Consider the following 20,443-nt stretch of genomic DNA (forward strand, 5'->3'; position numbering starts at 1 on the left):
GGGAGGGAGCATGGCCCAGGACAGCTGACCCAAACTAGCCAAAGGGATATTCCATACAGTAGGATGTCATACTCAGTATATAAACTGGGGGGAGTTGGCCAGGAGGTGCTGATCGCTGCTTGGGGACGGGCTGGACATTGGTCAGTAGGTGGTGAGCAATTGCATTGTGCATCACTTGTTTTTTTCTTGGGTTTTATTTCTCTCTTTGTTATCTTCCTTTTCATTACTATTATTATTACTGTTATTTTTATTATATTTTATTTCAATTATTAAACTAATCTTATCTCAACCCATGAATTTTACTATTTTTTTATTCTCCTCCCCATCCCACCAGGGGCAGGGGAGGAGTGAGCAAGCGGCTGCCTGGTGCTTAGTTGCCAGCTGGGGTTAAACCACGCCAAGAGGGCAGGTACAGCATGTAAAGACTGGAGTATTATCTAGCACCCTTCACTCAGGGACAGTGCATTGACAGAAACCCAGAGGTGAAATAAAGCTGCTGGGGGAACTGCAGGTTAACATGTCAGCTTTGGCTGGCGGGACAATACACATTTGAGAAGGGATGCTGTCAGGCTCATTTACTGCAATCCAGCTACCAGGACAAAGCATTTGCAGCTGTAGAAAGAGCACAACAAATTCTGGAGCTAATCATAGCATTAATGGCTTGAGTAAATATAGAATCATAGAGTCATTTAGGTTGGAAAAGACCTTTAAGATCATCGAGTCCAACCATTAACCTAACACTGCCAAGGTCCACCACTAAACCACGTCCCTAAGCACCACGTCTACACATCTTTTAAATACCTCCAGGGATAGTCACACAACCACTTCCCGGGGCAGCCTGTTCCAATGCTTGACAGTTAAGAATTTCTTCCTAATATCCAATGTAAATCTCCCCTGGTGCAACTTGAGGCCATTTTCTCTTGTCCTGTCGCTTGTTACTTGGGAGAAGAGACCCACACCCACCTCACTACAACCTCCTTTCAGGTAGTTGTAGAGAGCGATAAGGTCTCCCCTCAGCCTCCTTTTCTCCAGACTAAACAGCCCCAGCTCCCTCAGCCGCTCCTCATAAGACTTGTGCTCCAGGTCCCTCACCAGCTTCATTGCCCTTCTCTGGACACACTCCAGCACCTCAATGTCTTTCCTGTAGTGAGTGGCCCAAAACCGAACACAGGATTTGAGGTGTGACCAGTACCTAGTACAGGGGAACAGTCACTTCCCTAGTCCTGCTGGCCACACCATTTCTAATACAAGACGCTCGTGTTCGCAGCCATGCCCAGACCATGTCTCCACATTCTGAACACAGGACTCGAGGTGCGGCCTCACCAGTGCCGAGTACAGGGGGACGATCACTGCCCTGCTCCTGCTGGCCACACTATTTCTGATACAAGCCAGGATGCCACTGGCTTTCTTGGCCACCTGGGCACACTGCTGGCTCATATTCATCTGGCTGTTGACCAGCACCCCCATGTCCTTTTCCTCCAGGCAGCTTTCCAGCCACTCTTCCCCAAGCCTGTAGTGTTGCATGGGGTTGTTGTGACCCAACTGCAGGACCCGGCACTTGGCCTTGTTGAACCTCATACAAGCAGCCTTGGCCCATCAATCCAGCCTGTCCAGATCCCTCTGTAGAGCCTTCCTACCCTCGAGCAGATCAACACTCCTGCCCAACTTGGTGTCATCTGCAAACTTACTGAGGGTGCACTCGATCCCCTCATCCAGATCATTAATAAAGATATTAAACAGAAAACTGGCCCCAATACTGAGCCCTGGGGAACACCACTTGTGACCGGCTGCCAAATGGATTTAACTCCATTCACCACCACTCTTTGGGCCTGGCCATCCAGCCAATTTTTCACCCAGCGAAGCGTACGCCTGTCCAAGCCATGAGCAGCCAGTTTCTCCAGGAGAATGCTGTGGGAAACGGTGTCAAAGGCTTTACTAAAGTCCAGGTAGACAACATCCACAGCCTATATAAGGCTATTTGAACTACTGAAAGAAGGGGACTAGACAAGTTCTAGAAAGACTTATTTGACTTTGTGTGACTTCAGAGCAAAACTTGAACCAAAGGTAGAGATTAAGGAATCTTGGGTAAAAGAACTGGTGTTGCTTATTCTCTTGGATTTATCTATCATAAAAAGTGGTATTTCAGCATTTACAGTTCTTTCAGATTAATGTCTAAATTAGTTTTAGAAAGTAGAAAAGACTTTCTGGTGAGATTTGTAATAAACATCAGTGCAAAAGTTCACATTGTGACCTTAACAAACTGTGTGTCTGTATGTCTGTGGATGGACACCCACCTCTGACAGGCCTTACCTATCACTCAGAGCAAATACTCACCATTCATTTTACTGTGTTGCCCTTTGGGGCACCCTCATTTCCTACAGTATTGTCAGGAGCCATGAAGTTATTGTAAGGAAATTAAAGGCTTAACATTAGCTGCAACCTTTATCACAGGAAAAACTTAGACAGGACTCTCAGAAAAAACTATCACAGGCAGTCAGCATCTCATTAGAGGAAAAATCTGGCCAAATGTGAATTTTTTATGGAGAAGTTTGAGCCCTCTGGCCTGAGGATAGACGCAAAAGGTGTGAATAAATCAGAGGGTAAAATAACTGCTATAAAAATCTTTTCTTGCAAACATTACACCAGGGATCCCAGATATTACTTTTCCCTAACGCTTATATTTTTCATCCGTCAGAGTTTTTTCAATGTGATCTAATGCTGCAGATCCTGAAAGGTCACTGGTTGTAGGTGGATTTATATCCTTCTGTTATTTCAAATAGAAATACAGCACTGAACTTTGTGTGTTTGGCCCTTTATATGTCTTCAGGAAATTCTAGAAATGAAATACTGATGGATAACACAAATCCTGTAGTTAACCTCTGCTATTTTAGGGAGAAAGAAAACTGCTAGTGAAAATGAAATGAGCTACTTAGAAGTAAAATCTTGTAGACTGGAGGAATTGACAGTGAAACCAAGGGTACCCTCAGCCCAAAGACACTACAAAGGGAATTAAGAGAGGAATTATTAGGAAAAAGTGACATACCCTGTGGTGCAAGGATGACAGAGCAGTGAAGCAAGTGTGTGCTACATGATATCGCAATTGTTTCAAATGCTTCTGTATCTATCAACAAGCATCCACAGCTATGTTTAGATCATATATAAACCACAGACCTGAGTACTGTGATTTCCTCTCCAATACAGAAGAGTGTAAGTATAAACTTTACTGGGGAATGAGCAGACTAATGGAGAGGCAAATGCTTCTCTTCAATAAAGCAGTGTTAGTGTGTTAGTATGAGTAATCTGGCAGGGAGAGAGCTCCTGAGGTACCTGAGGAGAGAACACAAGGATGATCAGAGCTCTAGAAAATATGACCTGAGAAAAAAAGTTTGAAATTCATGTGGTAGCTCAACCCAGAGAAGGAAAGGCTGAAAGCGGTTATGTGCAAAATCTAAATGGTACCTGCAAAGAGGAAGGAGTGAATAGTTCACCATGTCCACTGCGTTGGCACAAGAAAAACAGGCTGATTGCAACAGGGATAAGCAAGGACAGGGAGCAAGGCTAGTGGGATAGGGGTTGGGTTGCTTGGGAAGGCTGTGGGAGCTCCACCACTAAGGAATTTAGAGAAATTATTTAATCCTAGAACAAGAACTGTACTTCCGGTGTGCATTTTAGTGGCAAAAGTGAATGACTGAGTACAGCAGGGCAAGGTTTTAGGGAAATCATGATTTTCAAAACTGACACAGAGGTACAGACATGGAAAAAGAGAGAAACTGAGTGCCAAACCTCTGGGCTAGACAAAATTGATTGCCACTTAAAACAAGGATGAGTAAGAAATCTTGGGGCATAAATCTTTTTCCAATGCTATAACTCACCAGGATCTAGAGAGCTGTGCACTAATTTTAACAGTGTTTGCAATCTGGTATTCTTTGATGTTGAAAGAAAATTTCCTATGAAACAGAACTAGCTAACAGGGCCCTTCTGCCTCTGGGATAAAAAGGAAGGGAGAAGCAGTACAGAAAAGATTAAAAATGATGTGGGGAAAGCTATGAAAGGCACCAGGAAACCCAGCTGAAGACTAGACTATGCAAATGCAGACCAGATGTAAAATGAGAAGCTGGGGCACGAAAGATGACAGGTGTTGCACAGAGATGAATAATTCCTGCAAAGATTAAGAGTGGCCTCTGCCTATAAAAAAGAAAAAGGGAAAAAAGAGGAAAAAAAGAAAAGCTTGCAAAGCTGCAGAGAGAATAGCAGGGTGCTGGTGAATTCTAAAGATGTGGGAAATGAATATGAAATGACATGGAAAGAAAGTCAATGGAGAAGATAATGAAGAGAAAAAGGAATGAGAGAGAAAAGGAAGAACTATGAGATTTAAAACCTTTACTACCATATATTATCGCTTCCCAATAAAAAGTGCTATTATCAGGGTGCTGCCACCAGAATCAACAGAAGAAAGGAGAAGAAGGGAGATAGCAAAGATGGAAAAGCACCAGGAATTTACAGAAGATTTGAAGCAGAGAGTGTTCAGATGACAAGAAATGGAAGACGGTAAGAGGTGGTGGACTGAATGCGGGAAAGGGATCAAAGAGGAAACATCCAAGAGTTGGCTGCAAATCAGAATGCAGAGAGGGGGAGAGAGGGACCATGTCTGTTTAGAGAGGTGCGTCTGAGCTTGAAATGACTGAATGTATAGGGTGAAAATAGGAAAGACAGGAACAAAGTCAGATGAGAGTTGTAAGCTATGTCTGCAAAATGGCCAGGGACCACTCAGAGGCTGACTGGCCCCGGTGCAGCTTGCACCTATAGGGCTAAATGCTTTTAGACCACTGAACAGGGTGGCCACTTCCAGCAAGCCTGTGGGGAATGGTCCCAGGTTGGCATTAATGCCCAAACACTGCCATGGAAATGGTGCTGAGCAAGGCCAGCAGCCTCCCAGGGTCCACACTACCTGTGCAGGCTGGGTGCTGCTGCTCAGAACTGTGCCCTTGCTCCCCTTGTCACAGATGGCCCCCCACAGGGGCCAAAACTCCAAGGGATGAGGAAGATGAAAGGAGTATGGGGAGTGGTCTACCATTGCTACTGATAGGACCACGCCAGCTTCTGCATCCTCATTCAAAATAAAGTGGCTACAAGCAGAATATATTAAGCTGCTGAGTGGGGTCATGAGTTAAAATCCTGTTCAGGTAAATACAGCATCATCACACCACTGCCAAAACCAAAGGTAATCATTTCAGCTAACAGGAAGATGCAGAATTGAGTCCAACTGGCATAAATGTAAAATATATGCATAATGCATAATCCTGGGGTAACAGAAATGAAAATAGACTTGGTATCATTCCACTTTGCTAAACATGGAGATTATCTTCTGTTTGCAATAGGAATTTATCAAGTCTGATGGCCTAGAGCAAAGTGACAGGTGAACATCTGCAGCATAGTGAACAGCGGTGGAAAGCACAGCAGAGCTGGCTGGCCACTATACACCTTTGTGGAGCTCACAGGGTGCAGAAAAAATAAAAGTACTGCAAGGTTCAGTCAGAATATGTGCCCTGGACCTCAGCTGACTTAACCCTTACCTCTCAGGACCACAGTCTTTGTTATAGCCAGCAGGCACTAGTCCTGGGCATAACAGGAACACTGAAAGAGCTCTTCCACCTGTCTTATCTCCTTCTCCTTCCCAGCCATGCGAGCCAGCTGTACCTTCCTCTTCTTGTCCTCACAAACGGTTGCTGTGACATTAGCTCAGCTGAGCAATGGAGTCTTTCAGGGTTAAAAATGTGGGTGGGATAAGGGGGTTGGCGCAGAAAAGGAACATGGTTAGGACAGTGTCACAGGGTTGAAGGCGTGGATGTATGTGCGGGTACACACATAGATGCGTACATAGGAGTGCAATAGAAGAGACAAAAGCAGAGAACTTAGTATCAGAGGATCAGAGCTATTAAACAGAATATGAAGAAAAGGGAAGGAAAGAGATATTTTTTTTTTTTCAGTGTTGGATTATTTTTGCAGCATTTGATAGTTTAGTGAAGGTACCTGGTGTGTTTGGTATGTGGCATTTCATTAGTACAAAAGCATTGTCATTCACAGCAAAGAAAAAGGCAGTAGGAGACCTATCTGCAGCACCGCTCCCAGACTTAAGTTGGGTGGTGTTCCCTCTGCCTTTTACAGTGCCTGGGTCTCAGGCAGACCTTGGTGAACCCCAGCCAACAGTATGCAATCTTGTGCTTGGGTCAGGGTGAGGCTGCTGGGATATATGGTCCTAAAGACAGGTCCCTCCTGGCTGAGCCTGTGCGAGGTTGAAAGGTAACCCTGACACTGGGACACTGAGAGCCTGCAGAGAGCAGGTATGATGGGTTTTAAGCAGATGAAGTGAATTTTACCCAACAGGTGCATCAAAATGACAAGCAAAAATTTTTCATTTGTGCAGAGGTAGAGAAAGGAGACTCCTACTGCCTTAAATTGCAGAGACGGTGGGACACGAGCCAGCTGCAGGCAGCTGAGTTTTTCATTTTTGTGTAGCATAAGCTACAGTACTTTGCAGGCTCTGAAGACATACTTCCTTTCTCTTCCCATTTTTAGTGTAATGGAGCCCTAAAGCTAGCTTGCCTTCATTCTTCAATCTTCATTTGTTGTGATTGTTTCTATACAGCCTTTGTGGAGATTGAAGTGCCAAAGTTACAGAATGTTTTTTCTAGAGTTAGGAGGAAAGCTATTACAGCTGATTTTAGCTTTAGGGAAAGAATGAACTCACCAAGTATCACAGCTGATTTTTACAGAGAAACGTTTCTTCACAAACTAATTGAGCATATTTAATTAAAAAAAGCATTAAACCCCCTTAAGTACAATATTTCTGCCTTAAATAAAATTACAGAAATTCAGATGGAATGACTGTAAGAGGAAAAAATTATCAAGTCTCATATTTGATTTCCCTTACTGCTTCTTGTTGGCTCACTGAGCACATTCACTTTTTCATCAAAATGGTCACCAGAATTTTGTTCTGCTCTGTTTGTTACAGAGCATCACAGACACTGCAGATCTTAGGAAAAATCTATTCTCCTTCCTTTTCCCGATGTGTTAAACTGCCATCTTGTAAAATGAACTAACCTTGCAATTTGGTATTAAAATAAACTGCTATACGAGTCATTTTTACAGCAGGAACAAAATTTAAGAAATGAATGCTGATACGCCCACACAAATACACATACATGCACACACTCCCACACACAGCTATCCAAAGTGAAGACTGAGTTCCAGCTTCTGTATAAATTTGATCTGGGTTGTGCTCATTTCGGATGTGGAAATCTGTAGGTTTTGTGGAAAATGCCTCAGAACAGTGTGCAGGGCAGTGATAACACATTTGCAGAAGGGCAGTATAAATAGCAGATCTGAGATAAGATGGCTGATGAGTTCTGGCTTATCAAACAGAAGATGCCTCTCCTGTTTGTGGAAGAGAACGGATGCATTACATATCTTTTAACATAACTCTTCGAGATCTGTGAGGAAAAGAAGTAAAATGTTGTGAATTGCCCAAATCTAAAGAGTCCAACTCTCACTTTCCAAAATGATTTTTAACTAAAACATCGTGATTCAAAAGAATCAGTGGTGCATAGGCTGCTCTTGCTGAAAATATTAGCTGCAAATGATTGATGCTGAGAGCAAAGCTGAAGGTTATGTATCTTCTAATCACAGCAGGGTAAAACTAGAAGACATTCTCTTGCAAGTAAGTAAAAAAAGACATTGACCTGAATTGTCCTCAACATAGTTATATGTGAAGGGTGCCTATTTTCCACAAATCCTGTCCAGCAGCATGGGATGGATGTACTTGAGCTGTCTTTACAGTATTATCCAGCTGCTGTTTCAATCTACATAACATGCCCCAAGGGCGGACAGAGTGAAGGACTTAGGACTTACAGTGTCAAGAGTTGTGATCCGTATCTTCCACTCTCTGTCATTAAATGTTTGCAAGGGACAACATCAGACCATTGCAGAACTTGACGGTGTGTCTCTTTTGCCAATGTATTCTAAAACACCAGCTCTGGCAAAATCCGTGGGTGGTTTACTATTGATTGCAGTTTAGATAGATTTTAGCCTTTGCATCTACTTGAAGGTGGAGTTTAGACAGACCAACTAAAAAAAAGTGTATTTTGAATAGGGAAGCAGCACTAACAACAAAGTATTTGCAAAAATAGGTCCCTGGATTATCTTACTACCACCAGTCATTGTATTTTTACCTCTCTGAAAGCTGTCATTGGTGTTTGAATGAATTACCTGGAGCTGGCTGGTTTCTCTTACAGCTACTGAAAGTCTATTTTATATGAAGAACTGTATGTCCTTATGTAGGTTGCCCAGAATCAGTAAATTTACTGTATCTCAGTAATGGTAAAGGAAACTTATGCTTGGCAAAAATATTGTATGTCTCTGAAAGCTGGCGGACTGCCTTTCACACCAGGTAGAGCTGCACAGGGGACACAGGCATTTTGCAAGTCTTCTTGCAAGTCCTGTTACATATGTTTTGCTACAGTGAGTGGTCCATTAGTTATGCTCTTGGAAAAGGACACACTGATATGGCTTCCTTGCATTTAGTCATTCAGTGCAGCTGAGTAGGGAGAGACACCAGTTTAACAGGTGATCTAGCTCATAATTCTCTTTCTGGAGCACAGTGGGGATCAAGAAGCATATTGATTCTTGGGGGGTTCTGTCTTACCGTCTTGGCTACCTGAGCTCCTTCTGCTCAGTGTTTTTGTGTGTAGACTCACAACTGAGTTTGCAGATGACAGTCTGTGAACATTGCACACACAGTACCTGGATGCATGGGCTTTCACCTAAAGTAATAATTTGTATTTAGCAAATATCATCAGTTTATTAGCTGAAACCTGTATATGAGCAAAATGTCCTTGAAGCTATAACTTAACATGTAACTCTCATACCTTTGTTTTGACTTTATTATTTGAATTGCCTTAGAAAAAGAATTGAGATAATCAATGCAAAAATGGAACCACTGACAATAATAAGTCTTAGGGAGAGGAACTTAAGAATAAGGTTAGGTGAGTAGAAAACCAGTTATCTTTCTTTTCTATTTTTGTGAAGTACATTTTTTTTTCTCATGTGAAATCATCACCCTTTCTAGAGGAGGTAAATCGAAATGTTCTTCTGAAATAGCTTTCCTCTTGACCATAATGGTTGAATCCTCCCTCTACCTCATCCGCATTAGCTTCCAACCTCTTTGGAAGCCACAGATTTGTAGAATCAGTGGGCAAAAAGCACTTTCTCCTCAGTGTCATCCTTGCTCAGTTGAAGAATAGATTTGAGTGTCTCCAGTTTTACAGAAATGTACAGAAATTCTCTTCTGCTTTTGAGCTGACATTAATTTTGAAGAGGATTCTAGAGGAACGCTGGATTAGCTGAAGAGATTTCTTAATTTATAGGGATTTTTTTCCGAGTTCAAAGACCAAAAGCTCTTATCCCCACAAGACCTCTTTATGATCTGTGTGAAGGATGTAGCTCTGTGCATCATTACTCACTACAGATCCTAGTGACCAGTGATCCACATCAGGAAATATGAACACCACAGCTGCAAATAAAGGCATTAGTGGTAACAGTCTCAGTGGAGACCTGCAAAGTGTATTTGCCAGTCTGTTCCTATCCATTGTTTGCCTTTGTTCTTCACGTCATCCCTCTCTCTTCAATGCCAGAGGACTCCTGAGTCTGGATCAACCCTACAGAGTTCCCACCCCAATACTTCTGTGGCAAATGGCTGTGTAATCTTGCTTCCTGCTGTTCTTGCTTTATAGGGTTTGTACAACTATTGAAGACTGCCCTAGGGTTATCCAGCCATGTGCCCTCTTGTCCATTAACACTGCTTTCATAAATCAAAAAGATGTGTGTTTCAGAGCCTTGTACATATGACAAGAGGATGTAGTATTAGTATTAGTATTAGTATTAGTACTATTATTATTTCACTGTATTGCCTTCCAGCACATTACCTTTCTCCTCCAGAATGTAGTCTGGCTGTAGCCAAGCAGAGCCACTCTTTTTACAAATTATTTAAAAAAGAGTCAGAGACTGAAATTTTCTTGGCTCCTCTTTCTCCTTCCCTCTCTGATATCATCGGTATTTCCCTCTCATTCACTGGTAATAGGAGTCAGAGTATCATATCTCACCTCTGCCTTCATTGTTCAATGTGGCACGGGGCACGACAGGAGTAGACAGAGGGTAATCTGGTTTTCTTGGGGAGATCTTGTTTTTTCTAAGAAGAAAAATAAAAGGAGCATCTTAATTGAGATTTTATTTTGATTACTTTATCAGCATGGAAGCAAGGGCTGCCTCAGACCTCAAGGTCCATGATCAGTAGCTTCTGCTGTTTACTTCTTATTTCAAGTCAACAGCTCTGCATTGAACAGCAGAGCTGTTAAAAGGCTAATACCCACTTAACAACACAGTATAAAGCAACTATTTCCAAACAGAACTTACTTTGAGATTGTGATTTAGCTCCCAAGTAATTCAAATGATTCCTCCCTTTGAAGTTTATTTTCATTAGCTGACATCTGCAGATTCTTAGAACAAAATGTAACAGGATGTAGGTTTTTGAAACATTTTAATAGGAATTCTGAATTTTGCCTTCCATATGTAAGGCGAGTGGGCAAATACTTATCTATATAAATTCATATAATTTCATTGGCTTCAGTACAGATATGCTAATCTACATCACATGACAATTTGTTCTATTTTATGTAACTGAAAGCAAATACAGGATGATTTTAGCTTTGAAATGTATTTGAAAAAAAGTCATTGGTAGAATAATTGGGAGGAAGAACATTGAATCCAGACATATAGTTAAATCCAAAGTAGCTACCATGCCATCATATTGTGTGTCACACCTTTGAATGTTCAAAAAAGTTTACAATGCCCTAAATCCCAAAGAGAGAGAAAGCAAGGAAGAAAACAACAGACAGCATTTTACTGCTGTACAGACTGGATTAGGATAAGAGGTTCTGATTTTGGCAGGATACTGTGCATTCATGGTTTATTGCTTGATAAAAGAATTAGTTTTGTTGAGATATTGTTGGAAATACTATGAATGTTATTCTTGTCATAAGAGAATAAAGAAACGCGCCTTGCCTGTGCTCTTATCCAGCAGATTATTCTTCCCTGATAGTTCTGAAGGATGTATATTAAGCTGTTAAAAAGCATTGTATTGATTAGGATACTCATTATAATCAACTGGTTCATTACTGAAGGCAAGGTGCTTCTAGGAAACTTAGCTACACAACATGTTGTAGTTTAGATTTAATTTTCCTGATACTTATAAGTTTTTTTTTTCAGGTGATTCCTCCTTTATCTTGTTTTAGTGCATTTACATTTTATTCATTTTTTGCCTGCTCCATTCTTGCCCTGACCAGCTGCCAGTTTGCTGTTAGGCTGTCTTCTCAAAGCTGTGGTTTTGAAGCTCTTGCTGAGAAGGGTCTCCATCTCTCACTTGCCACAGAAACATTCTAGGCGCCAGCTATTAATCCGAAGGTGAGCAATACCACCATGTTTAGCTGGGCTTTAGCAGACATCCATTACTCTGTATCCAAATACATGACTGAAGTGGCTAAGCACAAGAAGTATTTTTACCCTCAGAATGAGAGGCTGCAGTTAAACGACGCTCTTGCTGCAGCTAAAACAGATTAACAGGTGAGCGAGCACTCCCCCTCCACGTATGTTACAGCTCTCCCAGGGATGGCTGAGTGGCTGAGCTCAGCTGTTTGTTCTGCTGCAGGGGCCAGGGATTTAGGCTAGCTTTTAGGCTTCATAACATAGTGACTGAAACACTAATTAATCTCCTTTTGGATACAGCACTGAGTCTTCTACCATTATTAGGGGTGTTGCTCACTTAATGTCCTTACTTAGCACAACATTTATACTGGAAATTACGGGGAAGTGGGATTCACTCTGTGAAGGCAGCCTAGGTACTATGCTAGTCATGCATTCCATTTGCTGTACTCTGCCTTTATTGCCACAGACATTTCTGGTTTACCTTTGTTTTAATTTAAAATAGAGAAATTAATGGAAACTGGCTCAGGGATCTGACTGCTATTAGTATGTATCCTGAGTTGCAGTTTTGCTCTCCTTAGTGTAAGTGCATTATGCTGCGTGTCCTTGCAAAGGAGTCTGAAGGCACCAACAGCTCTCACTTATATGTGGGCAATGTCTCCCAGCATTCAAATAATTTCTGTAAAGTACAAGCAGAATGGACTGTGTTTGCAACCTTAACTTCAGCATCGCCTTATCTTTTCCCAACTGTGAATAAGCTTACAAAGCTTTTGAATACTGTTTATTTAAAATGCAGAGTCTGCATCTGCATATTAGATACATCTGCATATCAGACGAAAGTTCTCCATAAACAATTAGGAGTCAAGGCCATCACTATGTTGTCTGACAGACAATTTTCTCCTAATCTAGAATAACATTTTCTGTTGGAGATAAGATGTGGTCTTTCAAAGATATACTACTGCTTGCCATTTCAAGTGTTTGGGAGGAAGATTCTAAGGTTGGAAAAAAATCATACTATGTATTTTCAGAAAAAGAGAAGAGAGAGATTATAAAGAAGCTCATGAAACAAATATCACGAGGAAGATTCAGAAGAAACTATTAAACTACTTTTTAGTAATCACCTAGGAAATAATAAATTGATTAAAATTAGCCAATGTGAGATTGTCAACAAAACTCCATATGAAACAAACTGAATTTTTTCTTTGATTCATAACTGACCTCATGGATACTGATGAAGCAGTAGATGTGCTATATGTCTGCATCAGCGACATTCATTACATACTCAGCATGAGGTTCTCATCACTAAGCTGAGGAAATACTGTGTAGGTGGGTCATGAGTGGGTAAGTGATTGCCTCTGAAGTAATTCTCAAAAACTAAGTATCAGTTGTGTACTGTCAAACCAGGAGGATGTTTCAAGTAGGTTCCTGAAGGGTTCTGATGTCAGCTACATTCTATTAAATAGGTTAATGGACAAATTGGATAAGGAAATAAAAGGTCGTAAAATTAGCAAATGACTACAAGAAACAAGGAGATAGTTAAAAGCATTTTGAAGAACAGAATAGGAATTAAAGATAATCTTGAAAAATCAGAGATGGCCTAAAATCAGCAAGGTAAAATTCAACAGACAAGTGCAAAGTACTACCCAGAGGAAGCAGAGCTCAAATCCTCAAATAAAAATAGATAAGGGATAACTAGGAAGCAATATGTTTTGAAAGGTTATGAGGATTACATAGCATTACAGACTCAAGTAGTGGTCAATACTGTGGTGAAGGTGAAAAAGCAGGCAAACCTCAATGTAGGGTGTATTAAAAGAGAATTTTACATAGCCTGCAGAAGATGCATAGCAGAAGGCCTTGTCTGGGACACCTAGAGAAACAGGCTAACAAAATGGACAGTCAAGAAGAGAACAGCAGGACCAACAACAGTTTTAGAAAGCATAGTCTGTTAAGAAATTTGATTAATTTAGCCCAGAGAAAGGAAGAAAAAGAGTAAGTCAAAGTGGTCTTTTGCAGACAAATGCTAGCTTATGGTGATTGCGCTCTGAGAAGAAGAAAGCAAAGAACCAAAGAAAGTAAAGACTTTGATATAGTAAGGAACCCTCTCACCCTACTCTTGGTGCTAAGGTGATGAAACCTGGAACAAGGTAGTTGGCTGTGGAGTCTACCTGACTGGAAGTTCTCTGAGAGAAAGGTAGATAAACTCCTGCCAGAGACAGTTGTGCTCTACATAATGCTGCCGCAATGCAGGAGTGCTGTACTGGGTAACCTCTGTGAGATTCCTTCTGTCTCAATGTTTCTAAGAAAATATCCAGTGGGTTTGAACTTCTCACTATAAGTGAACATTAATTGACAGTCAAGCTCTTGATGCTGCTTCCATCAGCTTCTAAGTAAGAACTTTTGTACTCTGCATTTTGGCTATTTCATATTTCTTTTTTATTTCTCTGAAATATTTAGGTGATGGTTTTAATTCATTTGTGAGAGGAAATGAGAGAACTAAGGAAGCCTAGTTTCAAATGGATTTGTGTTCACTCTATCTCTCACCCTCCGCTGCAATAAACCCAGCATCTCTCCTAGCCCCTGTGTACTCTTTGCATCGCACCTTAAAGCCTTGTGGCACTGTGCCCACCACCAACAGTGCTACCAGCTCCCCTTGACTTTCTGAGTTCTCCCCCACTAGCCCCCTCTGCTGTTCCCTGTCTATTGGGTAGGGAGGCAGCAGCACATGCTCCAGTTGTTTTGGGGTATATTTACACTTACTGGCCAACATGAGCGGCCAAATGAAACACCAGAGGCAATGTAACTCTTGAACTCACTCTGCAGCTTTCCCCCCAGCACGAAAATGAACATGGGTTGCGTTCTTTGACCCAGCTGTGAGTTTCACAACACTTGTAGATGCCTGCAGAAACTTTGAGATCTTCTCACTGCTGCCACAATTAGCTGAAATGAACTAATGGGATCAGAAATTATTGGCAGACAGAAAGGACTTATCAGACAGACAAAAAATATGACTGCAAGAACATGATTTCTTTAGGTAATCAAGCTAAAAGTAAGAGTACTTTTATTTTAAAACCACTTTATTTTTCTTGTGGTTTTGAATACCATAAGCAATGATTTTGATAAACATTTTGTTTCTGTTTTGTGAGAGAAATACAACACATCATTCTCAAAGTTTTAGCACTTACTCTTGCTGAGTATACTCTGTATATCACCTAATTAGCTTAAGATAAAAATTAATATGTAGCTGAGTTTTTCAATACATTCCACAGCTACAACAGTTTTTCCTTTGTTCCATTTGGTTTAAACAATGCAATAATTCTGATGCTTCTAGCATTTCAAATAGTTCAGATAAACCAAGATGTTTTTGTATAGGTCATACTTGGAGAAAGTAGGTTACGCTTACTCTAGTCTTTTAAAAACTGCTAACATTTTGCACTGCTATTTTTTCTACACTGTAATTAGAGTCAGGTTGAGCTCACGTGACATCTAAATGCAGACTTCTAGCCTGATAGGTAATACAATCAATCAAGACCTTCATGTACAGGTACTTGGCATGCAGCAATGGTGACAGTTGTAACAACTCAGAAATATGCAGGACAGTGGTTAGATGCCTCTTGATTCCTCGCTGCTGGATGGCTTGAAGCAGCACCTCTGGCAGAACTGAGGCAGAAGCAGAGGAAACATTATTCAGTCACAGTAATCTTGTGTCTCAGGGACTCCCAGTCCATTTTCACATTGTACTGGTCACAGCTGAACAGATTTCTGACACAGTCAACTGATTACAAATGACAGGCCAGAATCATCAGTGCATTTTAATATTAAAATAAAAATACGATGATCAAAGAGTCCTACATCTCTTCCAATCCTTGGTAACGTCATGTAAATAAAATATTTGGTGGATTTCTTTAATCTAAGAGGATACTATCTTTCCATATTGCCAGTGCCCTGGATCTGGGCAATGAATGGTAGGCTTTGGGTCCCGCAGCACAGTTTTTGCAAAGCTGTAAGGTGATGCGCATTTGCAATGGCTTTAAAATCTGTTTGTGCCTCATTTTGGACCTGGCTGCACACAATAGCTGCTTGGGAGCAGGTCTGAACTGACTGCAGGAGGAAGCCCTAGAGGATAAAGGCTCTTTGAACCCTCTGCGATGCAGCTGTACATGACCGAACAACGACTCTGGCACCCTTAATGAGAAAGTCCTCCAGCTAACCTCTCATCCTCTCCCTCTGACTCGGTAGCACAGAGAGCACAAACACAGAGCAAACTGATGAGACAGGAAAAAGAGAGCCTTCTGACTCTGAGATAAGGGAGACACTTCCAGCAGCTGGAGTTGTGCTGTAACCCGCTTGGGTCTTTGCTCACGGCAAACTTTCGGGTTAAGAACAACAGCTTCTGGGGGTGTTAGTGAGGGACAAGGGGGTGGGGGAGTGGTGGGTGCTACTAGAAAAGGGTGTTTGGAAGGACCATGAGGAGATCAGGACATAGAAGGAACTTGCTATGCAAGTACATTAAAGGGATATTTGATCATCCTGAGAATGTGTGAACATGGCCATTTAGCAGGCCTAGTGCAATTTAGATAGGTATTAGTAGTCAGGCTACAGTAGGGGAAGCGAATTCCCATCAGGGAACTGACCTTTCCTTTAGAGCAGTCTTTGACAGTCAGTACAGAGAACCAGCACAGGCGCACCGTTAAAAAAAAAGCTTGTTTATTTATGTTGCCACTGATATCTCCCCATGTAACTGATCCCATGTTAGCCTAGCTCAGTCCTGACAGCTGCTCCTATCAAAAGCCCCGGTTCCCACTTATCCATAGCAAACGATGCATCTTTAGGTATTTGTTCAGTGCAGACTTGGAAGCACAGACTCCCTGTGCTGTGCTAAACTGTAAATACCAGCTTCTGAGTTGCTCAGTATATGCAGTTTCTAAATAATCTCACAGGCTCTTCACTTGAGGGAAAGTTCAGTACAAGTAAATTATTCTTAAGCAGTGAATATCCTCCTTAACTGCATGCAGCGAGAAAAAAAAAAGTATTTATAACTTTCTCTCTTATCTACATGATATTATAATTATTAAAGGTGACCATGGGCAAAGATATAGTGCATTACATCACTAGGATATATGGACTGCAAACATAATTTACACTTAGCTATATTAGAATGACTATTCCTTTAAGTATCGTTTCAAATAATTCTAAAATAAGAGTATGCCTTAAGGAGCAGATATATCTTGTCAGTGGTTTAAAATTAGATCATATATTCTGCATGACTGAAATCTGCTCCTTATAGGATGTGCATGCACATGTGTGGGGGGGAGAAAGAAAAAAAAAAAGGATCCTCTTTTTACTACTCTTTTCATCTGCACTTTTGAATTCCAAAATGGAGTTTTATATTAAACCAGAATGGAAGTAATTGTAATTATGAGATTTTGCTGTGGACTACCTCCTCCAAAATTCACCCTTTGCTAACAGCCTCCTGTCACAAGCCCCTCATCCAACAGTAAGATACTGAGCAGGTGAATACTTCTGCCAAAGAAAATGCACAAAAAGTTAAACGTATGTCTAAATGCTTTGCTAAACTAGATCCGTATTACTGATCATGATGGCCCCACAACTGATGGCTTATCTGGAAAATCCTAACTACATCTTCAACGCATTTGCGTTGTTCCAAAGGTGGTTTCAGCAGAGCAGGAGGAAAGCTAGGTGATCAGCCAGCGGTGCCGTGGCCCCATGCAGGTGCTCTGGAGGTCAGTGTTGAAAGCCACTGGATTAAGGGCTTAGTTTTGAAGAGAGGAGTAGGAATTAGCATCGTGGAGTTAAAACGCCAAGGGAAAAAAGGAGGAAAGATTATGGTTACAGAAATACGACCAGCCAGCCACTGTAGCTGAAGGGAGAGGGAAGTGGCTCGGTTCCCATTAGCGCGGGACGCACTCCGTGTCTGGGCTGTTCTGCGGCAGGCGTGAGGTGAGGTGAGGGAGACACGTGGGGCAGCCCACGCGAGGCGCCCGGGGAACGCAGCAGCACTTGCGGGCCACAGGGCTATCTTGGCCGTGGGCCCGGAAGCCCCAGAAGAGAAAGTTGCCCATTCCCACCCAAACATCACGCCCTCCACCAAACGCCTCCCTTCTCCCTCCCGGCACAGCCCGGCCGGCCCCAGGCGTCCCGGGGGAAGCCGAGGAGCGGGCCCGTGCCCTCCCTGCCACCCTCCCCCAGCACCGCTTGAAGCAAGAGCGCCTTCCTCACAGCGGCGCGCAGCCCACCCTCCGCGGATCATCGCTGTCGTAGCCGCCTTCCCCCAGAGCGCCGGGCTTCTCCCGTCGTCATCCCCCCCACCCCACAGCGGGGTGGGAGGCGGAGGTATTTTTAACACCGGCACCCCCCTCCGCCCCTCAGCCCCAACGGCCGCTGCCCGGCGGCGGTTCCCGCCGAATCGCCCCCCTGCGCACAGGCGCGGGGCGCCGCTCCACGCCCGGCCAGCAGGTGTCGCTGCCACACTCCCCGGGCAAGCCCCGCACCGGCGGGGGCGGCGCGGTGAAGTCCCCCCCTTCCCCCCCCGGGGGCCGGTTCCCCGCCCGCGACCCCCGCCCCTCGGCCGAGGGGAAAGCGGAGCGGCTGCCGGTGCGGCGGGCCGCTCCCCCGCCTCCGCCCCGAGCTGAGCCGGCGGCAGGTGAAGCGAGGTGCCTCGACGCCTCTCCGCGGCGGCGGCGGCACCGCCTCCCTCAGCGCCGCACGGCGCCGTCCTCCTGCCCCGTGAATGGCTGCCGGCTGACTGACAGGCGAGGCGGCCACACAGGGCGGCAGCTGCCTGGCGTACACCTATAAGGGCCGGCGGGGAAGGGGTGCCGGGCGGTGAGGGGCTGCCCGCGGCGGAGCTGCCCGGTGAGCGGCCGCCCGCAGCCGGGGCGGCGGGGGGGTGGTCCTCGCTCGGAGAGCCGAGCGGCTCGCGGAGGCGGGCGCCCGCCCGCCCGCTCCCCGGCAGCAGCCCGGCCTGCCTAGCCCCGCCGATCTCCGCAGCAAGTGGCAGTCCCGCGCCGCGGGCCACCCCCCTCCCGCCCTCTCCGGCAGCGGCGCCCGAAGGATGCGGAGCGGCGGAGCGCGGGCGGCGGCGGGGCGCCGCGGGGGGGCCCGCCGCTGCGCCGGGCGCGGGCGCCGCCGCCCCTGCGGGCTGCGCCGGGCGGCGGCTCACTGAGCGCGGTGGCCGCGGCGGGAGGAGGCGCAGGCGGGCTCGCCGCTGCCGTCGCCGGAGGGGCTGCGAGCCGCTCCGCGCCGGCGGTGGGGCTGCGCGGCGCCCCGCGCTGGGGAAGGCGCGGGCGCCGCCGCCGCCACAGGTGACTCGCGGGCCGGGGGCCGCTTTCCGTCCCGCTGCCGCTCGGCCGCCCCTGCGCGTTCGCGCCCCTGCGCCGCGGCCGCCTGCGCGAAGCCCGTCTTCAGCCACTTCGCCGTGCCTGCGCGACCGGGAGCGCCGGGGGACATGGCTTTGCTCCGGCTCCTTCTCCTCTTGCTCCTCGCCCAGCGGGGGCTCGGGGCTGCCGCCGGCCAAGGGCCGGCGGTGCGCGGCCGGGAGCGGGCGCTCAGAGGGAGGCCGCCTATTTACAACCACATCAAGAGCCGGGAGCCTCCGCCGGCCCCGCGGAGCCGCTCTACGGAGAGCACCATCTTGGCGCAGCGGCTCGCCGAGGAGGTGCCCCAGGACGTGGCCTCGTTCCTCTACACGGGCGACTCCCGGGAGCTGCGGCGTGCCAACTGCTCCGGGCGGTACGAGCTGGCCAGCCTCGCCGGCAAGTCGCGCTTCACCTCGCACCCCACCCTGCACGGGGCCCTGGACACCCTCACCCACGCCACCAACTTCCTCAACATGATCCTCCAGAGCAATAAGTCGCGGGAGCAGAACTTGCAGGAGGACCTGGAGTGGTACCGCGCCTTGATCAGGAGCCTGCTGGAGGGGGACCCCAACATCTCCAGGGCAGCTATCACTTTCAGCACAGAGCCTTTCTCCTCCACCCCCCAGGTTTTCCTCCAGGCCAGCCGGCACGAGAGCCAGGTCCTCCTGCAGGACTTGTCCTCCTCGGCTCACCGCCTGGCCAACGCCTCTGTGGAAACAGAGTGGTTCCACAGCTTGAAGCGCAAGTGGAGGCCACATCTGCACAGGAAGGTCTTGAACACGGGCCCCAAAACTTTGGAGAACAGCTGGAAGAGGCGGGAGAGCTTCACTGCTGATAAGAACCACATCAGGTGGTCCTCACCTTACCTGGAGTGTGAGAATGGGAATTACAAACCCGGCTGGCTAGTGACTCTCTCGGCGGCTTTCTATGGGCTGCGGGCAAACCTCCTCCCCGAGTTCAGGTAGGAGGAGTGTTCCTCTGCTTGCTTTCTATCGAGAAGGGTGTAGGATGGGGTTTTGGTTCTGCCCCCCTCCTAGGGAAGGCATGCTGTGGCTCTGGAGTGACCCGATCAACCCTTCCCAGGTGGGCTGCTCAGTCACACCGCAGAGCAACCTCAGGCCTTCCTGTTGAGCTCTTACCTTTGTGTGCCTTAGGGAGCTGTTGCTCCGTAAAAGAATTGCTTTCATCTCCATCTGTAAGACAGCATTTGCTTTACCTGCTCCCATTGAAACAGGTGTGCATGTGGGTTACGTTCCTGGTGTGCTTCTGGTGGGGAGAGAAGAGCAGCAGTTGCCAGTTGTAGTTTATTTCTGACTGCAAAAAGAAAATGTTTACTGAGGTGTTATTTCTTACGACGCTGCGTAATTAAACCTAGCTTGACCTCAACTATGATTTTAACCAGCTGGGAAACAAGACTTTTATGCTGGTAAACTGTGATTTATGGTCTCCAGAGCCCATCCACTGTGGGGTGCTCGAGCCTGGTCAGTGGTCGGTATGATTGTAGGTAAATAAGTGTTAGAGACTGCAGTTCTGTC

At 45.4% G+C, this 20,443-nt stretch overlaps 1 protein-coding gene across 2 annotated transcripts in view; it reads left to right on the forward strand.

The window, feature by feature from the left end:
• Positions 1–18,330: 18,330 nt before the first annotated feature.
• GPR158 (G protein-coupled receptor 158) overlaps positions 18,331–20,443 on the forward strand; it is a 206,752-nt gene continuing 204,639 nt past the window's right edge. The window contains exon 1 of one of the 2 annotated variants that reach the window (XM_069777227.1): positions 18,331–19,869. In XM_069777227.1, the coding sequence (XP_069633328.1) occupies positions 18,998–19,869 (872 nt within the window). In that variant the 5' untranslated portion in view covers positions 18,331–18,997. The remainder of the gene's footprint in view (positions 19,870–20,443) is intronic. The other variant, XM_069777219.1, reaches the window with a different exon arrangement.

Source organism: Haliaeetus albicilla, chromosome 2 (assembly GCF_947461875.1).
Source record: "Haliaeetus albicilla chromosome 2, bHalAlb1.1, whole genome shotgun sequence".
Classification (NCBI taxonomy): domain Eukaryota; kingdom Metazoa; phylum Chordata; class Aves; order Accipitriformes; family Accipitridae; genus Haliaeetus; species Haliaeetus albicilla.